This window comes from Malaclemys terrapin, chromosome 23 (genome assembly GCF_027887155.1).
Source record: "Malaclemys terrapin pileata isolate rMalTer1 chromosome 23, rMalTer1.hap1, whole genome shotgun sequence".
Classification (NCBI taxonomy): domain Eukaryota; kingdom Metazoa; phylum Chordata; order Testudines; family Emydidae; genus Malaclemys; species Malaclemys terrapin.
Genome location: NC_071527.1, coordinates 740,887 through 761,415, shown reverse-complemented (window position 1 = coordinate 761,415; position 20,529 = coordinate 740,887). Strand labels below are relative to the sequence as shown.

The window sequence follows — 20,529 nt, the reverse complement described above, 5'->3', positions numbered from 1 at the left end:
TTGGACTGTGGTTTAGTCCCCAGGGGAAAACATCCGTTAACACAACAGCTAATGAACGTGCATCTTCCAGCAAAAGGCACTTTAAAAGTACTTTGGATGACTCTTGAACAAATCGCAGCATCAAGCATTAATAAATGGCTTGTCCTAGCATATCAGAGTCCTGAAAGGCCATTTTTTCCCATTTTTTAAGTAGCAGAGGGAGGGAGGGAGGGCTCAAGTTGGGAGATACAGCCTCACCCCTAAGCTGAGAACCTACCCACCACACTACAGCCAATTTTACAGGAGAGTTTTACACCATTCTCTTGTCTTTTCTTACTGTCACCGTGAGGGCCCCTGTATGGGAGACCTGTCACAAAAAGTTCACAGCTAGCAGAGAGGCAATAGGGCAGGCATTACAATCTACAGGCTGCATGCCATTGACAGTAATTCTATCCATTGCCAGATATGCCTAGCTTGCAAAGGCCCATCCCATTCAGCTGCAATCTGATAGACTTCTCTTTCTTCCATCAAGCCCATCAATGTTCTACACCCCCCATCCTAACCTCTTCAACAAAATCCAGTGGATTTCAATACACAGTCAAGTGTTGGTACTGGTACTCTCATCAGCACAGGGCTTCTAACATAACATTTAACCATTGTCATACTGAAACCTTTTAAGCAGTGAAAAGTGCTCAGATAGGATGTTTGATGAGGGCCATGTAAGAGATTGGATAATAGATACATTGTGTTTTTTGTTCGTGGCTCTCAAAAGTGCTTTAAAGATGTGGCTAAATTTTATTATCTCCCCTTTTACAGATGGTGCAACTGAGCCACAAAGACAATAGGACTCACCCAAGCACAGCAAGGCAGTAGGGTTGCCATCTGTCCAGGTTTTCCCAGAATGGTCCCTTTTTCGAGGTAACAGATTGGCCAGGATAGAAAGGGTGCTCAGCACAAACGGCCAGCTGTCCAGTTTTAGGGCCTCAGGATCCTCCTCCTGGATGTCCCAGTTTTTGTTTTATTTCAGACATGGCAACCTTATAAGGCAGGGCCAGAACCCAAACTATTCTTTATATGGTGCCAGAGCTGTGCATGCTGCTTTATGGACTGTGGTCCCAGAACCAAAAAACTTATGATTTACATTAATATTAAAAAGAGGCCTGCTTCAACATTGGCTTGCATCTTGTGCAATCATTTACAGCAGTGTAAAATGCTACCGAATTAGAATCACTCTGGATTGATGGAAATGACTGTACAAGGCGCACAGCGCGAGATCCAGGCATCAGCTTTCTCAGCTCCCCACCTGTACCTTATCCAGCAAGCCCCACTGTTTCAACCAGGGCTCTTGCTGAAAAGGTCTTTGGAACCCAGCAGGACTAATTTGGAATCAACTCAGCACTTTTCCTAAACTCCCTTTGTGACTTCCATTTTGGGGGACCTGAAAGCTCTGGATCTAAACCATACACACTCCATACTTGCTTTGCTCTCCACCCTAAAGAAACAGCAAGTGCCAGCTTTACTCCCGGGAGATTCTCGCTGATAAGGCAGATGACGTTACCATCATTCGGCCGGGGTATAACGAGGATCCCAGCCAAGCAGGTTTTTAAGCTTCCTCTTGCATGCACTCACGCACAGACTCTATTTCCAACTCCAGGTCTCCCACCTTCCAACAATGGGAAGGGCCCAACATGTGAAGACAGTCACTTCAGTTCCAAAATACAGGCCTTCACTACTTGAGCTTATGGAAATCTCCTTTTGTTAATAACTGTAGCAGGTCGTGGTCTTCCTACTTGCCCTCTCTACCACACACATGGTCCTCTAACTCAATTCCCCCAGCCCCCCAATCAATAACGTCCCAACACAATGCAGTAATTTGGGAGTAAATGTACATTTTCTTTTCAACAGGATTGATCCAGCCAGGGTTGATTTGTATCTGCTAACCTGGGGCAGGTATTTTTAGCAGGAGGCAAGTAAATTTCTTAGTTTAGTTTTTGCTCTTGTATTTATTTTATGAACCCCTCAACTACAAAACCTGGATTGAAAAACAGAAAAAAGAACCAAAGGTGTGTGTGGGGGGCAGTATTATGGGTTTCACTACTCACCACTGGCACACACCTTTGTGGCTCACCTGAGGATTAGCTCACCACTCCTCTGGCACCCCACCCCCTCCTTCAGTCACTTGTCCTGTTTGTCTCTCTCTTTTTCCAGACTCAGGGTGCTCCCTCTTCGTGTCTTGGCCTTCCAGCCAGGTCACTATAGTCATCCCCTTCCAGGGTATCGAAATCCCATTGGATGACTCTCCCAGCAGTCTTCTACTCCACTGCCCAGTCTGTACTACTTCTCCAGTGGCTGGTAGAGGAACCCAGGCCTGCCCCCTGCTCTATGTTCCAGCCCAGGGACCCTACAACCAGTAGCCAAGGTCTGCATCAATAATAATGAACCCTGGTCACTGGGGAGTCTACACTTATGATTCCAGGTGCCCTACTGTAATTTACTAGCTCTAACAGGGTGCCTGGTGAATTCTTAGGTAAATCTCCAGATGGTGCAGTGAGTAGGGTGAAGGAAAGAAAAGCCAAAGTGTTTGGTAATTTAAAAACTAGTCTGAATTTTTTTTAATAGTGCTGACTTCTTAGAATGTATCCATTTCAAAATGGCTGCATGTACTTAAAGTGGTTTCTGGTTCTGTTCCAAAAAACATCTTTAGGACCTTTTAAGCCATAATACCCATTGCCTCAAGACCTGCAGAGGTGAAGCTCAGAGACAAGAATCATCTGGAGAAAGGCATTTTGCACAGAGGTACCTTATAGAAGAATTGACTGCCCAAGTAGAGCTCCAACAACCTCAGCTGTTCATTTTTTGAGGTTTAAAAGGAACCATCCATTTTAATTATTTTATGTGTGGGATGGAAACTATATTATATGGGGAAAAATTGGACATTTCTGATTTAAAAGGAATGGTACTATAGGAACAGGTTTCATTAGAAAACATTAATTATTTTAAAATAACTTATTTAGCAATTTGCAATACAGCCCATGATAGGTGTTATATTACAGTGTACAGATAAGATTAATAAGATGGTAAAAAATAATTCCAGTTACATGCAGGTTTAAATTACTTTACTCTTATGTAGGTTTTAAACTAAGCACGCCTAGGATGGACTACAAAAGCAGGACAAGCGGAGACGCACAGGATTTAGGGGAGAAAGAAAGGTTTAATGAAGAGTGTGGAGAACTCGTGGAACTGCGTTCCTACGGTTAACAATAGAGCGGTTGGCCTTAATGTCAAGTTTTACCAAGAGTGAGTGATAAGGGCTGTCCTCCTGGTGGCAAAGCCTGTGTAAGTATTTCTACCACATCTGTATTCAAAAAAGTCTATCAAGAAATGTGCACTAAGAGGAATTTTGACACCCTACAGGCTGGGGATGGATACAGTAAGTGAAAAGAAAATGCAAGAGTCTTTTGAGGCTTTTGACACAGTCCCACATGGCATTCTCATAAGCAAACTAGGGGAATATGGTCCAGATGAAGTTACTATAAGATGAGTGCATAATTGGTTGAAAGACCATACTCGGGCAGTAGTTATCAATGGCTCACTATCAGCTTGGGAGGATGTATCTAGTGAGATTCAGCAAGGGTCTGTCCTAGGTCTGGTACTATTCAACATTTTCATTAACAACCTGGATAATGGAGTGGGGAGTACACTTATAAAATCTGCACATGACACCACCCTGGGACATTTAGGTTAGATATTAAGAAAAACTTTCTAACTTGAAGGATAGTTAAGCACTAGAATAGGCTTCCAAGGGAGGCTGTGGAATCCCTATCACTGGAGGTTTTTATGAACAGGCTGGACAAACAACTGTCAGGGATGATCTAGGTTCACTTAGCCCTGCCTCTTGAAGTCCCTTCCAGCCCTATATTTCTACAAAGAGTTCTTTTAAAGACTTTTTTGGCTCTGAATGATGTGGTTCCTGTATACATCAGACAGCTCATTTTCCAGGCACACCATTTATCCCTTTGTTCCTTGGCAGCTCATTGTTTAGCACGGAAAGGGTTAAGGACAAAGCTTCTGCCACATTTTGTGCTTCTTCTAAACTTTTTTTTAAGAGCACAGGGTTGGGGGGGGGAGGTTGGGGAGGGAGCTGAGGAGAGGGGGAGGAACTCGTGGAATTTTTAGAATTATTTTGCTTTTCAAAGAAATGCTTCTCTAGAGAGATTTTAAGACAATAAAAGCAATATTGAGTAACAGCAGCCCAGGAGACCTGGGTTCAGTTCTTGGCTCTGCCACAGATGCCTTGTGTAACCCTGCATACAGTACTTCATCTGTCTGGAGCTCAATTCCCACATCTGTAAAACATGGATGACAACCCTTCCTTTGTCCCACCCGCTGTCTTGTCTATTGACATTAACAAGGTGGCACTGGCTCTTATCGTGTGTGTGTACAGTGCCCAGCACTAGCCCTGATCTCAGCTGGGGGCTTCCAGGTACTACTGCAATAGTAGGAATATAATTGTTACATGAACAATAATGTCTCAAGAGCAGCTATATAAAAGGCAAACATTGCAGATATGACCTCGTCTCCCATCAGCCCCATTCCCAAAGCAGGCTGGGAAGAAGTGATCAGCCTAGGTTAACTGGGCACCAGTTTCCCTCCCTCTGCTGTGATTATGAGAAGATAGTGATTACTGGTCCAGGACCTGGATTCTGCTTCCCAAATTAAAGTGGGTCAGACAGAGAGACCCAGGGGAAACACATTAAACACAACAGCCCTGGGAAGGGATGTTTCTTTGGAAACTCAGGGGACCAGCCCAAACATTATGCTTCATACATCCCCTCATCTGAATGTTTCACTGCATCCCCTGCAAGGCATGGAGAGCCCAGCAGTAGCACCTCAAGTCTTTTCTGCCATCACCAGCATGGAGAGACGTTGCTTAGAAATTCAAAGAGCTCATGGGAGGAGGGTCCTTGAAGCACATGCTGCCAGTGGACAGGCCTCGCTGACCCATCTCACATATCCCTTCATTACCTCCCAGTTTCATACACTCACTCATGGTGAGTTTTGGGCAGGACAGCATCATTCCAACAGGGCATGTGAGTTGATGCAGACGCAAATCACTTTAGTAGTCCATGCACACTAGCAAGATCCTCAGGTACACACCTGCAAGTCACAGGTGACCTTAGCCGATACATTAGGTTTTGCCACCTGACTCTCATGGGCTGGGCTTCACAGTTCCTGAGCACCCACAACTCCTGCTGACATCAATCTACATAGATTCATACATGGTCCCCCCATCCTGATAGTACCAAAGTATTTAAAAATAGAAAGGACATTACCAGCGTCTGTATTTCTTTTCTTCATTCCCAGCCAGTGACCTACAAGGTCCACAGCTCCTTAGAGCCAAGCCACGATCATCACGCTCAGTTTTAAAAAAACACCCATGGAATGTGTGAATACAGTGGACAACATGGCCTCCAAAAGAGCCATCATCTGATAAGAACTCTCCAGCCAAACTTGATGGGCAAAGATTGCATAAATAAAACACAACTAACCATTCATTCAAGTGACAGCTAAATGCCTCCAAAGTTTGCATTGGAGAAGGGGCATGTGAGAGGGGCAAATAAAAAAAGAGAGAGAGACCCACAGACCCTGTTAACAGGATAAGTTTTCCAGAATCTGAACTCACTCCCATTATCCCATTATTCACTGAGAGGTCTTAGACCTGGGCTCAACTCAGACTCTGAGGTTTTGCAACTTAGGCCCCTTTTCAGCAAGATACTTCAGCACATGCTTAACATTAACCATCTGAGTAGACATATCGACTTGAATGGGGCCAGGACTTCACCCACTCGCTTTAGTGGGACTACTCAGTTCACACGCCGGCTTCCTCCGGGCCCCGGGAGTGTTCAACCCGCCACTCTACCCCAGGCCCCACCCCTGCCCCGCCTCTTTCTGTCCCCGCTCTACCCCCGCCTCGCCTCTTCCCAGGGAAGCTGATCGTGACATGCAGGAGGCTCTGGGAGGGAGGATGAGGAGTTGATCGGCGGGGCCACCAGTGGGTGGCGCTGGGTAGGAGAGGGAGGTGGACTGGCTGCCAGTCGGTGCTAAGCACCCAATAATTTTTTTCTGTGGGTGCTCCAGCCCTAGAGCATGCATGGAGTTGGTGCCTAGGACTCATTTACTTAGGCATGTATTGAAGTACCTTGCTGAACTGGGACCTTGAAAAACAACTGTGAGTTCACAAAATCTCACCCCTCATATAATTTTAAGCCATGTTTTTCCACACACCCTCCCCAGGGTCACATTTTTCTAGCTTAAAGGGAAGCCCAAGCTATGCATTAGGTAGGACCACCCAGAGAAGCTCAGAAGACACAAAGTGGGCCTATCCATAGCAGGTAGATCATTTTTTCCTTTACAATCTTTCGGTTTCCCTTCTCTGATTCTCTGCCTCCTTCCCTGCGGTGCTTCTGAGTGTGTTTCATGTTGCCCATGTTCTGCACCAGTGGAGGATGGAGAAGAAAGGGCACCAGGGACAATGCAACTGTATGGCCTGGTGCCTCCTCTCATGGTAGAGATAACCATATGCATTATTATAACATCTCTCTTCCAATGATCTTCAAACTCTTCACAAAAAGAGTCATTACTTCTGTGACGAACTGGGCCTGTTCTCACTGTGGTCTGTGAATGCTGACAGGGGAGTGTGCTGGGATAGTCTGCATTGTAGGATGGGATCTGCCCGAGGGCGCATACCTGAGTGTGTAACATGAGAACCCAGGAAGGGGTTGAAGGTGAGGCGACTCCTTAGCCCGGGAAACTGAACAAAGGCTGTGGGAGGGGTCGCTGAAAGGAGAGGGCTGGAAGCAGGCTGGAGGGAGGCTGGAGAGATGGCTGGGAGGCAGAGATGGCTCTGACCCCCCAAAGGGGGGTGGGCTGGCATGCCCTGGGACCCCAAGCTGGACCTAACTGAGGGGGGCCCTGTTGTCTGTGCCTGCAAGACCTGTCTTGGACTGTATTCCTGTCATCCAAATAAACCTTCTGCTTTACTGGCTGGCTGAGAGTCATGGTGAATCGCAGGAAGCCGGGGGTGCAGGGCCCTGAGTCCCCCAATACTCCGTGACAACTTCTCACTCCCATCCCAGTGGGTGGAAGTGATAAAGTTGGCCAAGCAATGGGAAAATGCATTTGCAAATTTTGATTAATCATTCAGATTGATCATATTACTGCCCTTTTTAAACTTGTTTTCTCTTAAAATTAGTTTGTGTTCATCCCTGTGACTGTTTGGAACTATGATGTTACCTGCCTGCATCCCTGTATGCACACATGAACAAAAGTATTCTGTTTAAAAAATCCAGTCAGAAAATGGAAACTTCATATTCCTCCACAGTGGCCAATCACACACAACTCACAGTTCATGGAGAGTCCCAGAAACTGCAATTTGTTCAGACAAAATCTTCTCTGTTTTTTGCATGAGTGGGGAAAAAAGGACTAATTGGTCCAATAAATTGTTGTTATGAGTAAATAATTCACCCAGTTCTAGTAAGAATTATCATCCCCATTTTACAATGGAAAACCTGGGGCACAGAAAGGTGAAGTGATTTGGCCAAGGAATGCTACTGACAGATCTAGAAATAGAACCTAGGAGTTCGGACTCCCAGTGCCTCGCCTATAACTATTAGCCAACTGGTTAATGAGAAGTTAAGATTCTCAGGTGAATGCTGACAGTAACCAAGATTACCACTAGCTACAGCTGGCCCTAACCCAAGGGAAAAGCAACCATCCACTGTGGTGCCTAGGTATGCTGTGTACCTAGCATTAAAAGAAAAAAATCCATGTTCCAAAACTGTTTGTCAAATGCTGGGAGTGGGGGGGAACGTAATCTGGGCAAATTTCCCACTATTCAAACAGATCTGCAATTTCTGATGATTGAGAGGGCTTTTTTTTAAATGGACTTTAAAAAAAAAAAAACTGTCTGTGGGACGCTCTAGAGTCTTTGGCTATTTGAAGAAATGATCAGCATGTATCAGATTTAGACGTGTAAGTGGCTGCAAACCAGAAGAGCCAAAAAATAGGCTGTTCTAGTATTTATGGGAAGAGAGAGTGGTTCTTTGTACAGCACAATAAGCAGGAGGTCAGCTGGCCTGTAAAAGCTTGTCACTGATATCGAGAACCTTCCCCTCCAACATCTGCAGCTGTTCCCGTTGCAAAAAGAGTTCACATTCTCTGCACGGCATGTATGCGGAGCTTGCAGAAACTCTGCATGTGGCTATGCACAGAAATCCCAGGTTATGACAGGTTTCAGAGTTGCAGCCGTGTTAGTCTGTATCCACAAAAAGAACAGGAGTACTTGTGGCACCTTAGAGACTAAAATGTATTTGAGCATAAGCTTTCGTGGGCTACATCCCACTTCTTTGGATGCAGGTTATGACAGAACATCTCCAGATTTACTTCCAGACAAAAAGTTATTTCAAAGCTGCCTTTTCAGATAAAAAAAATTAACATTTCCCACCTTAAAAGATTATTAAAACATGTTTTCTTTGTGGTGATCATCTGCAATTCCTTCCTCTGGGGAAGTACTTGGACAGCTTGCAAGGTTTTTCCCAAAGCTCTGAAGGGTGGAAGTCCACATCACACTTTCACTCACTACTCCACAATTCCAATGCATCCCTTTCTCACCCTCTATCTCACTTGAAGACCTAGAATCAGTTCCCTGTTGGCCTGCACCCTGTGCAGTCATTCACGCCAGTGAAAAGTTGGTACAAAATGCTCTAATTCTTCAGGTTTTTAGAAGCATTTTTACCCACTTTGTCCAGACTAAATGACTGCACAAGGCCCAGGGAATAATGAACAGGGCCGCTAAGATGCTTCCACATCTCCACACTTTCCACACCAAACCTATTTGACAGAAGCCTCTCTTCACTCCACCACTTGGGAGGAAAACCTGCATTACGTATTTTAAGGATTCTTCCCACACCACAGAATGAGGTTACACTGTGTATTTGGAATATAAAAATCCAATCAGCTGGAAATATTTCCCAAGGATTATGCACATCTTACTTACACATCTGCTGGAGCAGAACCCTCAGGAAGATTTTGCAAGGGCTGCATCTACACTTACAGACTTAGTGCCTGGCTCTCAGCACCACTGCAGCTACATCGGTGCTAGCACTGATGCAAGCACTAGTGTGGAGAGGACCTAGATATTCCCAGTACCATATTCTGCTCTGCACTAGTGCTTGTATTGTTATTAGCAACTGAGGCACAGAAGCAAGCATTAAACTTGCTATTGTAGATGCAAGACAAATTACGAGCTGAATCAAATTTTTAAGGGCCAAATCCAGTTGACCGTACTCATGTGAGTAGTGTGCTAATGTTCACAGGACCACTCACATGAGTCAGGTAAGAAAGATCTGACACTAAGACAAAAGCTATAAAATATTTATTAAGTAGCTCATTATAAGTTATTGATTTTACATGACAGTCAATTGATCACCCCAAACTCGTGTAAAATCACTGACCAATATTAATCTCTAGCAGTTGCAATATAAACAGTCAAACTTCCATCTTCCCAAGTGAAACCAGAATCCCAACCTGCATCTTTCCAGTAGATTTCCCCAGTTTATCCAAACTCTGACCTCCATGTAAGAAAGTCACAGAAATCAGAGATAGAAAAGATGCTTGGTATTGTATTATCTAGTCCCCCATGGAAGCCAATGGCAATGCTCCCCTTCACTGAACAGGATAGTTCACTGCTGCCAGGATGCTGGAATAATTTATATAGGGGGGGTGCTGAGAGCCACTGAACCAAACTGTAAACCCTGGATATGATGCAAACCACATCAAACCAGGGGGTGTGGCAGCACTCCTAGTGCCAGCCCCTATGCACTGCTGTACAGTTTCATAGATTCATAGATTCTAGGACTGGAAGGGACGTCGAGAGGTCATTGAGTCCAGTCCCCTGCCTTCATGGCAGGAATACTGTCTAGACCATCCCTGATAGACATTTATCTAACCTACTCTTAAATATCTCCAGAGATGGAGATTCCACAACCTCCCTAGGCAATTTATTCCAGTGTTTAACCACCCTGACAGTTAGGAACTTTTTCGTAATGTCCAACCTAAACCTCCCTTGCTGCAGTTTAAGCCCGTTGCTTCTTGCTCTATCCTTAGAGGCTAAGGTGAACAAGTTTTCTCCCTCCTCCTTATGACACCCTTTAGATACCTGAAAACTGCTATCATGTCCTCTCTCAGTCGTCTCTTTTCCAAACTAAACAAACCCAATTCTTTCAGCCTTCCTTCATAGGTCACGTTCTCAAGACCTTTAATCATTCTTGTTGCTCTTCTCTGGACCCTCTCCAATTTCTCCACATCTTTCTTGAAATGCGGTGCCCAGCACTGGACATAATACTCCAGTTGAGGCCTAACCAGCGCAGAGTAGAGCGGAAGAATGACTTCTCGTATCTTGCCCACAACACACCTGTTAATACATCCCAGAATCATGTTTGCTTGTTTTGCAGTACTAACGTACTGCCCAGTTATCAGCCACTTCCCTTTGGAGACTATTCCATTTCTAATAGAGAGTTCACCATCAGGAAGCACCTCCTGATTTATAACCCTCATTTTTCCCATTCTTACTGTCATCCCTATGACTCCTACTTTTTTATTTTATTTTATTTTATTTTTAAATCAACTTAAAGAATTCCTTCTCTTCTTCTTGGATGTCACAATTCTGCCCCACCATTCCATGCAGATCAAAGGTTGACTGTATCCCATACAAATAACTAAACCTATCCCCAAGGGAAAAAGTCTCTTCCGCCACCATTTGCAGACCCATCTTTAATCGAGACAACACAGCTTTCTGCATGAATTCTACTGTCCTGCGTTAGGGTAGCAGCTGTCATTGGATTAACTGCAGTAACAACTCACATCGCTTTAAAATCTGTAAGGTACCAACATCATCCCATGTGTGAGTTTTCAGAGTCACCTGAGAAGCAGACCACTCACCAAATATTATATCCATAGATTTTAAAGGGCAGAAAGGACAATTAGGACCAGCTAGTCTGACTTCCTGCATAACACAGGCCAGAGTTTCATCTAGTAATTCGTGCATCAAGCCTATGTCATGTAACTGATATAAAGCATATATTCTAGAGAAGACATTAATCTTGATTTAAAGACTTGAAGTGATGGAAAGTCCACCAGATCCCTAGATAATTTGTTCCAATGGTTAATTATCGTCACTATTAAAAAGCTGCACTTTATTTCCAGCCTGAATTCATCTAGCTTCATTGGATCTCGTTCTCCTTTGTCTGCTAGATTAAAGAGCCCTCTGTCAGAAACCTCCCCATATAGGTACTTACAGACTGTGATCAAGTCACCTCTTAACCTTCTCTTTGAGAAGATGGATAACTGTTCTGAAGCTTCATGAAGGACAAAAGCGATGTTGGTTAAAACACAAGGACAAAACAGTAAGTTTAAAAAAACACACGCCTGGCATAAACATTCCATTCCCCCTCACCCCCATTACCAAGCACTGTTGGAAACACAAGGTGGCTGCCATCACCCAAACCTGCATTTCCCTAAGAAAAAGGTGATTTTAGTAACATCTCTCCTGCAGACTCACTTTCTGGGTCAAATAATACGGGTCAAAGTCCTCCAGTGGTACAGCAACCAGACCTTTCGGGATGTCCCCATAGATGAAAGGCAGATTTTTTCCTGCCTCCAGGTCACTGTTCGGTTTTGGTTTGCTGTCATCGTCATCATCCCGATGGCTGCTGTCTTGCTTTGGACGTTTCTTCTTTTCCTCTGCAATGCGCTTCTCAATGTTAGCCAGAGACTCTGGGGTGAAAGGTTTAAAACTATCAGGGCCTGGTGGTGCGAGCAGCTGCGCTGCCATCTTTTCATCCTGCAGCAGCTTCTTTAGTTATGTTGCACCCAGGACAGGTCAACTCTGCATGGAATAAAACAGCACAAACAAAACAAATAGTAAGACACTGCACTAGAGATGGACAAGTACATTTCATGGGGAACCAATGATGATTCATTTTGGCCTTGATCCCGAAAGCCCTTGCACAGCAGGATTTACAAGGCTGATGCACTCCGATGCAAGTGAAAGCTACGAGTAGGAGCAAATCAGGTCAGGCACTCTGTCTCAGTCTGCAGCATGTCAGACCCCTCATTCACAAGTGCACAGGGGCAGAAAATGGTGGTGGGAAACTGGACAGGTGGGTTTAAGCATGTGCCTCATCATGCTAACAAGGTACTTAGCTAAGTGCACCCCTCTATATCTTCACTCATGAGTCTAAACAGGAGTAAATTGGGGCCAGCTTTTCAAAAGCTCAGCTTGTTGGGTGCACGTTGGGTGCTCAGCTCTTTTGAAAGCCTGGCCCTCAGGCCCAATTTGATACCACTGAAATTAATGAAAAGTTTCCCTATTGATTTCAGTGGGCATTGGATTAGGCCCCTAGGGAGTACTCAGCAATTGTGTATTTATTTGTGCAACACTCCACACCTTTGCTGTGCAAGATCAAATCTTATAAACCCTTTAATTACACACACTCAATTAATGGGCTTTTGGGGGAAAATATTGTCATATATGCCCCCCAAATTAAGTTTTTCACTTTAAAAAAAGGACTTTACAAAATATAATAGTAATTTAAAAAAAACATACAGATGTTTAGACAAAAACATCCCCACTGCACCATTTTCAGCCCAAACATCGCAGCTTTGTGCCAGTGCATGAGAACAAGAAAAGTGAAGCAGATTAAGTACAGAAGCACAACTGACTAAGTCCCCCAAATCCTCAAGCTGCTATGGTGGGCAGCAAACGCTTTGCACCCACACAGAGCCCCGGTAGACCTGTTCACAGCAGCTTGTAGGATCAGGGTCTAATCAAGTTCCCCTGTGCAAAGCCAAATGAGTTGTGGAAAAAACCAAACAAATCAGCACCAATGGTTTAAAAAAAAAAATGTTTAGGATGACTATTAAATTTAATTTGTGAAATAACTACAAAAATATACCACAAGGGCATTGATGAAGTTTGTCAGATGGATTTACCATGATATACAATTCTGTATTCAGTAGGTTTTGCACTGTCCCCACAAACAGAGTACCTATAAGCAGGTATTAAGTGCACTCAAATTTAAAAGCAAACAAATAAAAGGCGGCAGCTAGAAAATCATTTTGTCTGGATCCAGCACTCCTGGAAAACCCCTGAAGTTTTACACCTTTTGCCAATCTTTTGTTTGAGATTGAGCAATAGGAATGTGTTGCAATTCTGAGATAAGGGGAGGGTGTCACGGATTCCAGCTTTTCACACTTGGGAAGAAGAGGGCAGAGGAATTCTAGAAACCTTGCACTGATGCAACAGCACTGCAGCATTGCAGGCTGGAATACAACAGAGCATAGACACTGCTTGGTACTTAAGGGAGGAAACCTGAATACTGAAGGGGCATAGTGTTTCAGGAGGAAAGACAAAATTGTCACTTGATGTCGGACATAGATTTACATATGAAAGTCTTGCACACTATGGTTTGTACATTTAAAGACAACGGATTGCCCAGGTAAAGACCGAGACCTTGTTACCCAAAGACGTGCGCACAGAGTTTTTTTTACAGTAGATATTTAATCCCAGGGACCTCTGAATAAAGAATGACTTTCATGTTCCTTGAAATCAATGATTGCTCTAGGGCCGAATCATTATGATTCAGCTATTCCAGCATGAAGTCAGTCACAGACAGCCTGCGCAGTCCTCGGCTTTGAAGATGTACCTGGAATAACTTCATCCTGGCAAGATTCCCTCAAGTCCAATGAGGTCATCAAGATGGTGGAACGTACTTATTCATAAAGGGCAGGCTGGAGCATTTTGTGTCCAGCCCTGAGCAAGGTCCACTCTCACAATGCCCCCTCAGAGGTTTCTGCCAGGGAAAGTGAGTGTCGTAGGGGTGGGAGATGCAGGGGGGATGGAGAAGAAGGGGAATGGAAAAGTCAAGTCAAGTGAAAAGTGAGAGGCCAGATATGAGCCTTCATATGTTCTTAAAACCTCTGTTACAATCCCACACCCACCCTTCTTCCCACCATACTCAGCAACACCAGCTTTTGACTCCCTCCTCGCAAACGTAATGAGAACAAAAACTAACTTGGCTGTCTTACTTAATGCAATTGTTTTCTTTTGCGCAATGGGCTTTAGTGCGTGGACCTAGAATGATATTATCTGGGGTGTTTGTGTGTACCTAACTAATTACCTCGACTGGAGGCACTTAGAAATAGAATGTGTGTCATATAATCTATACAACCAATAGCTAATGGAGATTCTTGTTTAGTTCACACGGCAGGAGCCTGTGTTTTGGAGCAGAGGGCGAGGGACAGGTGGAATCAGTTCTATCCTTGTCATTGCTGTGAAATACAACGTAGCTATGGCAGCAAAGCAACAAGCACGAATTTGTGCCCATGTATTGGTTACAGGATCTGCGCAGGATCTTTCTTCTGACTACACATGTAGCACCATCTTTAAAACAACAACAACAACAACTCTTTCTTGCTCATTCATTTGGTATGTGTAGAATCACACCAATTTCCACAAGAAGCATTTTGCTGATTTTATGAATTGCACAAAACTTGAGTTTTGTTAATCCCTCAGCACGGCTATTTTCAAGATCTATGAAGCTGCACTCAAGACAAAACCAACGCATGCAAATAAAATTCTTCCATTTCTTTTCACTTTCACATAGGACAAGAGGTATCTACTGGGTCTATCCAGTAGAAGTCTGGAGGAATTGGGAGACTGGAAATCAAATTCTTAATGACGCTGAAGTAATTAGAATGTTACAATGGAAATCATTAGGGGACTAAGTAGCTCATGCTACTGTAGCAGCAGAGAAACAGACTTCACCTATGTGCTTTAAACTAGAGCGAGGCAAGATTGAAAACTTTGGTTCAGATTCAGAAATTGACACAAACTTCAGATTTAATTATTATTTGTATTCTAGAAATGCCTACAGCCCACCACACAATGGACTAGGCCCTGCACACACAGAGGGATAGTCCCTTTCCCAAAGCCCTTACAATCTAAGTACACGAGATTCAGTGGTCTGGTTCTAGAGAATTAGGCTGTGGTCTCTAACTTTGGGCTCAGCTACACACATTGTTTGTACTGCTATATTGGTTTAGTAAGAGACATAGTTTAAGTGGTCTGACCCACATATAAAACTGTGTCCATTCTAAGGACTATACCAAGTTAACTACAGTGGTATAAAACCCCACTCCTAACAAATACTTAGATGGGTATAATAATGTGTGTAGACCAGGCCTCAGATACTTCTATGGCTCCAGGATCCTAGCACCTCACAATCTTTAATGAATTTACCCTCACAACATCCCTGTAAGGCAGGGCAGTTCTAGTATCCCAATTGTACATATGGGAAACTAAGGCACAGAGGGTATGTCTACACAGAAGCTGGGGGGGGTTCTCAGAGTGAGTAAACAGACTCACGCTAGCTCTGTTTGAGCTAGCGCACTACAAATAGCAGTGTGGCCAGGGCAGCAAGTCTGTGCAAATTTTCTGCCCATATATAAATTAGGGGTCTGTTTCCTTTATATATTTGGGGAAAAGAACCCATATATCCTGAGCCTCAGTCCAGTACTTTAACCACAAAGCCTTCCATATTTGTTTATATATAAACAACACAGAAATCAATAAATAAAAGGACCATCAGCCCAGGAGCCTGTTTACCCAAGTACATTTAGATGGTATAGTGAAAAGTATGCCACTAAAAGATCAGACAGAAAGGTGGACAGGTGCTGCAGAAGTAACAACTGTGCCCTCTTCTAGCCAGGCTGCCCCATTAGTGCATCTACCCATCTGTTCTGCAAGGACCACCAGTAGAGATAAAGAGAGTGCAAGGTCTACAGGACTTGCTCATTGCCTGACCCACTCCTCCCAAAGGGATTTGATTGTGCTAGGAACATTTCTTTTTTGGAAACAACTCAGCCACCCGCAATTTTCACATAGGCCACTGATATCTATGAGATAGCAAGGCCTCTCAGGCACTGTCTGCCTGGCCTAAATCCAAACCAATTTCATTACAAACTCCCTGGACCCTTCCATCCTTCCCATGGGGCTTGCTTGTATTCTATAATTCCCTTCCCCAGCAGAGGATACACACTTTGCCATCAGCTAGATACTCATGCTTAAAATGTCTCGTGCTTTTTGTAGGAGATGGGCATTGAGATTGGTGTCCAGCATGGGTCATTCCATCCCACCTCCCTAAGTTCCCCAACCTATAATGGTAGCTGGCTCTGGGCAACCTTCACCTCCTGGTGGCTGTTAAGAGAAGGACAGTGGGCAAAGTGAATGCACATTACCCAGCCCAAATCTAATAATGGGGCAGTGCTGCAAAGCCACTGCTCTATCCTCACAAAACTCAGCTCTACTGAGATACCTCGGACATCTTGGCAGGTGGTGTGCTGCAACTGGAGCTTATTATGGGAAGTGCACTCATCTCATTGTTACCATGTTTTGTTGTTGGTACCATCTTTGTGTTGTATTCACGTCATCTGACATATTATACCTGAAATGCAAGCTATTTGGGGCAGGCGGTTATGTGTATGTACAGCACCTAGCCCAGTGGGGTCCCTCGGCACTACCACAACACAAATAAACAACATCACTTACAATCTGGCCTAGGATCATGACTTTCTAGGAGTTTCAGTGAAAAGTATCTTCATAATTAAATGCAGCTTACAAATATAGAGCGTTATCCCTTGTAAAATAAATGCAGGTCCAAACCCCTGCAGTAGGATGTTAAGTGCATTTCAGGAAGACCGAGCATTACCAGCTGCATAATGCCTCTCCAACTCACCTTTGACTGAATTCCCCTCTACCTACTTCACCCTAGCAGTGACTCTGCCCCTTAGCCCTTCCTGCACTCTGACCCCAGTTCCTGTATATGTAAACAGAGATCTCATTAGACTCTAAAAGCCCCTCCGCAAGAGTAAGTTAATTGAACACATCTCCCAACCCCATCTCAGTTTTCAGCTGCAGATCCAAAATATGAAGTTTAAATATTCTGCCTGATGTTATTTCAGAGACCACCAGACTCAGGGACTGACTCCCCATTGCCCTGCACCTCATGCAGTCATCCGCACCACTGCAAGTTGGGTATAAAATGCTACCACTTCAGTTTGGTAGTGTTCTGCACCCACCTTGCACTGCTGTGTCTGCACAAGGTGCAGGGTGATGAAAAAATCAGGCATCTTAAAAAAAAAAAGAAAAAGAGAGAGAGAGAGAGAGAGAGATTTGTGAGAGTCCCCTGGAATGGAGCCCACAGAGGAGAGCAGCACAGAGTTGTATCAAATCATAAAAGACAAAAGGTATCAGGTCTTCCAGTTATCTTCCTGCCAGCACAGGATTGGTTCCCATGGTACCAACTTGTCCAAGACTACTTTCAAGCAGTGGTGTTCCCATTGCTTCCCTTAGAAGGATTTTCCTCCAGACTAATAGATCTAATTAACAGGGATTTTTTCCCTTGATATTCAACCTACTATTTTCCTTTTCTTAATTTCACCCCATTACTCTTAGTGACAACCCTCTTTGCAACATTACACAATCCCCCTCCCCTACACCATGCAAGTATTTGTACACTTCCGGTACATCCCCTAGCTCTTTAGCCATACTGTATCTAGATATGTACATAGCTTCCCAATCACCTTAGCATCTGAGCTCTTCCCAGGTGGGCCAGATCGTCAAGTGTAAATCATCACCGCTCCATTGATTTCAAGAGTTATTGAGAAAGTATGTTCTTGCGCTTAAGGAGAAGGATCTGAGACATGGACTTCCTGTGTAACTCTGGGCAAGTCACTTACCACCTCCATAAAATGAAGATAACAATACTTCCCTTATCCTACCCTTTGCCTTGAGCATTATGACTAAGCTCTTCAGGGCAAGAACTGTTTCTTGTCTTCGTGTATATATGGTGTCCAGAACAATGAGTCCTCAATCTCAGTTGGAGACTATAAGAACTATCATGATATAAATAATAATTATACCACGATCCTAAAAAAATATGGAGGCTGAGTTTCACTACAGTCATACCAAACTATCAATACTGATATTGCTATACTTTTTCGAAAGCTGATATTTCAAGGTGATCTGTGAAGGAGGTGGGAAAGGGGAGGAGGGGGGTTGTGATCTTTTTTTGCTTCTTTAAATAGAGGGTCTGAGAAGTTTCTTTCCCCATTTAAAAAAAGAAAAAGTTACTTAGGTGTGTTTTTATTTGTTTATTTTTCAAACACAATGGAAATTCTAAAAGTCACGTCTATCCTTTTTGTTTAGAAGATTTTTTGGGAGACTGGAGAACCAGGAATTTTATAACGTCAGCAACACCAAGCAACTGAAAGCAGCAATGATTTTTGTTCAGACTGTTTAAAACTTGGGGGTGGGAGAGGCGGGGAGAAGATTGCGGTTTTTCTTTTTTGTGTAAACAGCTCTTTAGCTCAAATGCATGAAAAACATGCTGGACAAAAAGACATTTTTATAAACAGATTCAAATACCCACATCCATTCAACTGAGCATTGAGAAATCTCTTAGTCCATACCAGAGACCTCCAAGTAGCCTTCCAACCAAACTGGACTCAACATTTCTGGTATTTATCAGGTAAATAAAAAAAGACTCCTTAAAAAAAGAGAGAGCCTCTTTATATATCTTAAAGCAGCAAAAAAGTGCAAACCCAGTATTTTAGCATTTTCCAAGCCTCCTTTATAGAGCCACACAAGCATTCTCATGTTTTAAAAACAAAAGTTCCTCTAATGTACTCGACAGTGTAACATTTGTATGCACTTCATTACTAACTTCCCCAAATACCATGAAACTGTACAGCAGCAGAGAGGATCTGGTCTACTTGAGTGGCAGATAAATATACAAGGCCTGATTTAAAATAAAACATGGTAATTCAGGTCTCATCCAAAAAAAAATTAAAATAAAATAATATACAGAGATGCATGCCTGATTTGTCTACACAATTACCCCAATGGCAGCTGGAAGTAACCAGCTAATCTGATAAATGGCCATTTTAAAGCAAAAATTCACTATTTGTACATAAAAATAAGGTGCACAATTGCACACAGCACTGGACTCCCTATAATAAGACTCAGGTTGACAGATGACTATTGGCTCTACCATCCCCTAGATCCCTCAACCTTCTTGGGGCAAATTCAGGTAGAAACAGATATGTACACCTGCAAAGTGTCTGGCCTGAATCCTTGGCTTGTGGGCAAGGCAGGCAACATTCATCTTTGGTTGGATACCCTCCTTCCTAGACTCACCTTACAGCTAATCTCTTCTAACGGAGCAGAGTGCAGCCAGGATCTTGGGTTAGCGGCCCAACTTTCACGTGGTTTGGGGACTTTTCAATTCTGAAGTTTCCTTTCAAAATGTCCCACTCCACATATAAGTACGCAGAGCCACTGTGGCTCTACTGTGCAGGGAGAGGTAACAGGCCATTGACAGTGGGAGCATGCTGCAGATGTGACAAAATACTTCTTGACCAGGAGACAATCCTGCATGGAGGAAGATGGACTGGCTGTACCAAGACATCTCCACCCCTCCCCACAAATCCCTAACATAGAGAACTAATGGCCTTGTCTACACTAGAAAATTGAACTATTCATAGTTGAGTGAGTTGGGTTGCATGGATTTAAGCACACAAGTCATCCTGAATGGTGTTAATGATGCCTATGGGCTGCCCTGCATCCAGACTAGCTCTCACCTACACAATTTTATTCCCTATGGGCCTGAACTATTTGAGTGTCCAGTCAAGATTTTCGAGAGTGCATAAGTGATTTAGGAGCACAAGCCCCATTGAAAGGGGATTTGTGATTAGGTCTTCACAGCAGCTGGAAGTGGAATCACCAGATCAGGCAGACATACAGATACTAGTTCAGCTTCAGCTAGCACGGAAAAACAGCAGCGTGGCTGCGGCCGCACGGGCAGTGCCTCAGGCTAGCTGCCCAAATGTGCGCCCGGAGGGCTGGGCAGGACTGTACTCAGATGCTGAGCTAGCATGCGTACATCTACCTGAGGTGGAAATTACATCTCCCAACTCCTGTGTAGATGTACCCCAACTCTCTTCGATGCCTTTGAAAACCTCACCTCATGAGGTTAGTAGAGTTCAAAAAAGGACTGGACATTTATATAGATAATGAACACATCCAGAGACAAAACAGACATATTAATAAAGCAAAATCAAGAGCTTTGGAAGGGCTGTAAACCCTCCTCCTTCAGGGCAGATTTCAGAGACTCTTTGGGGACAGGAACCACCTTTTTGATCTGCATTTGTACAGGGCCTAGCACAATGGGGTCCTGATCCATGACTGGGGCTCCTAAGTGCTATCATAATACAAATAAATCACCTTTAATTAACGGGGATTAGAGAAGAAGCTTCCCTAGGTATGGGGGCAGGTTATCTCATAACTCATATCATCCCACTGCATGGTTTCTTGCACCTTCCTCTGAAGTTGGCCATTGTCAGAAACAGGACACTGGGCTAGACGGGCCACTG

At 43.8% G+C, this 20,529-nt stretch overlaps 1 protein-coding gene across 1 annotated transcript in view; it reads right to left on the bottom strand.

The window, feature by feature from the left end:
- The window catches only part of SCN8A (sodium voltage-gated channel alpha subunit 8), a 120,877-nt gene that overhangs the window by 85,204 nt on the left and 15,144 nt on the right, over window positions 1–20,529 (bottom strand). Inside the window, exon 2 of the mRNA XM_054012525.1 lies at window positions 11,597–11,923. Within this exon, the coding sequence (XP_053868500.1) occupies window positions 11,597–11,869 (273 nt within the window). The 5' untranslated portion in view covers window positions 11,870–11,923. The remainder of the gene's footprint in view (window positions 1–11,596; window positions 11,924–20,529) is intronic.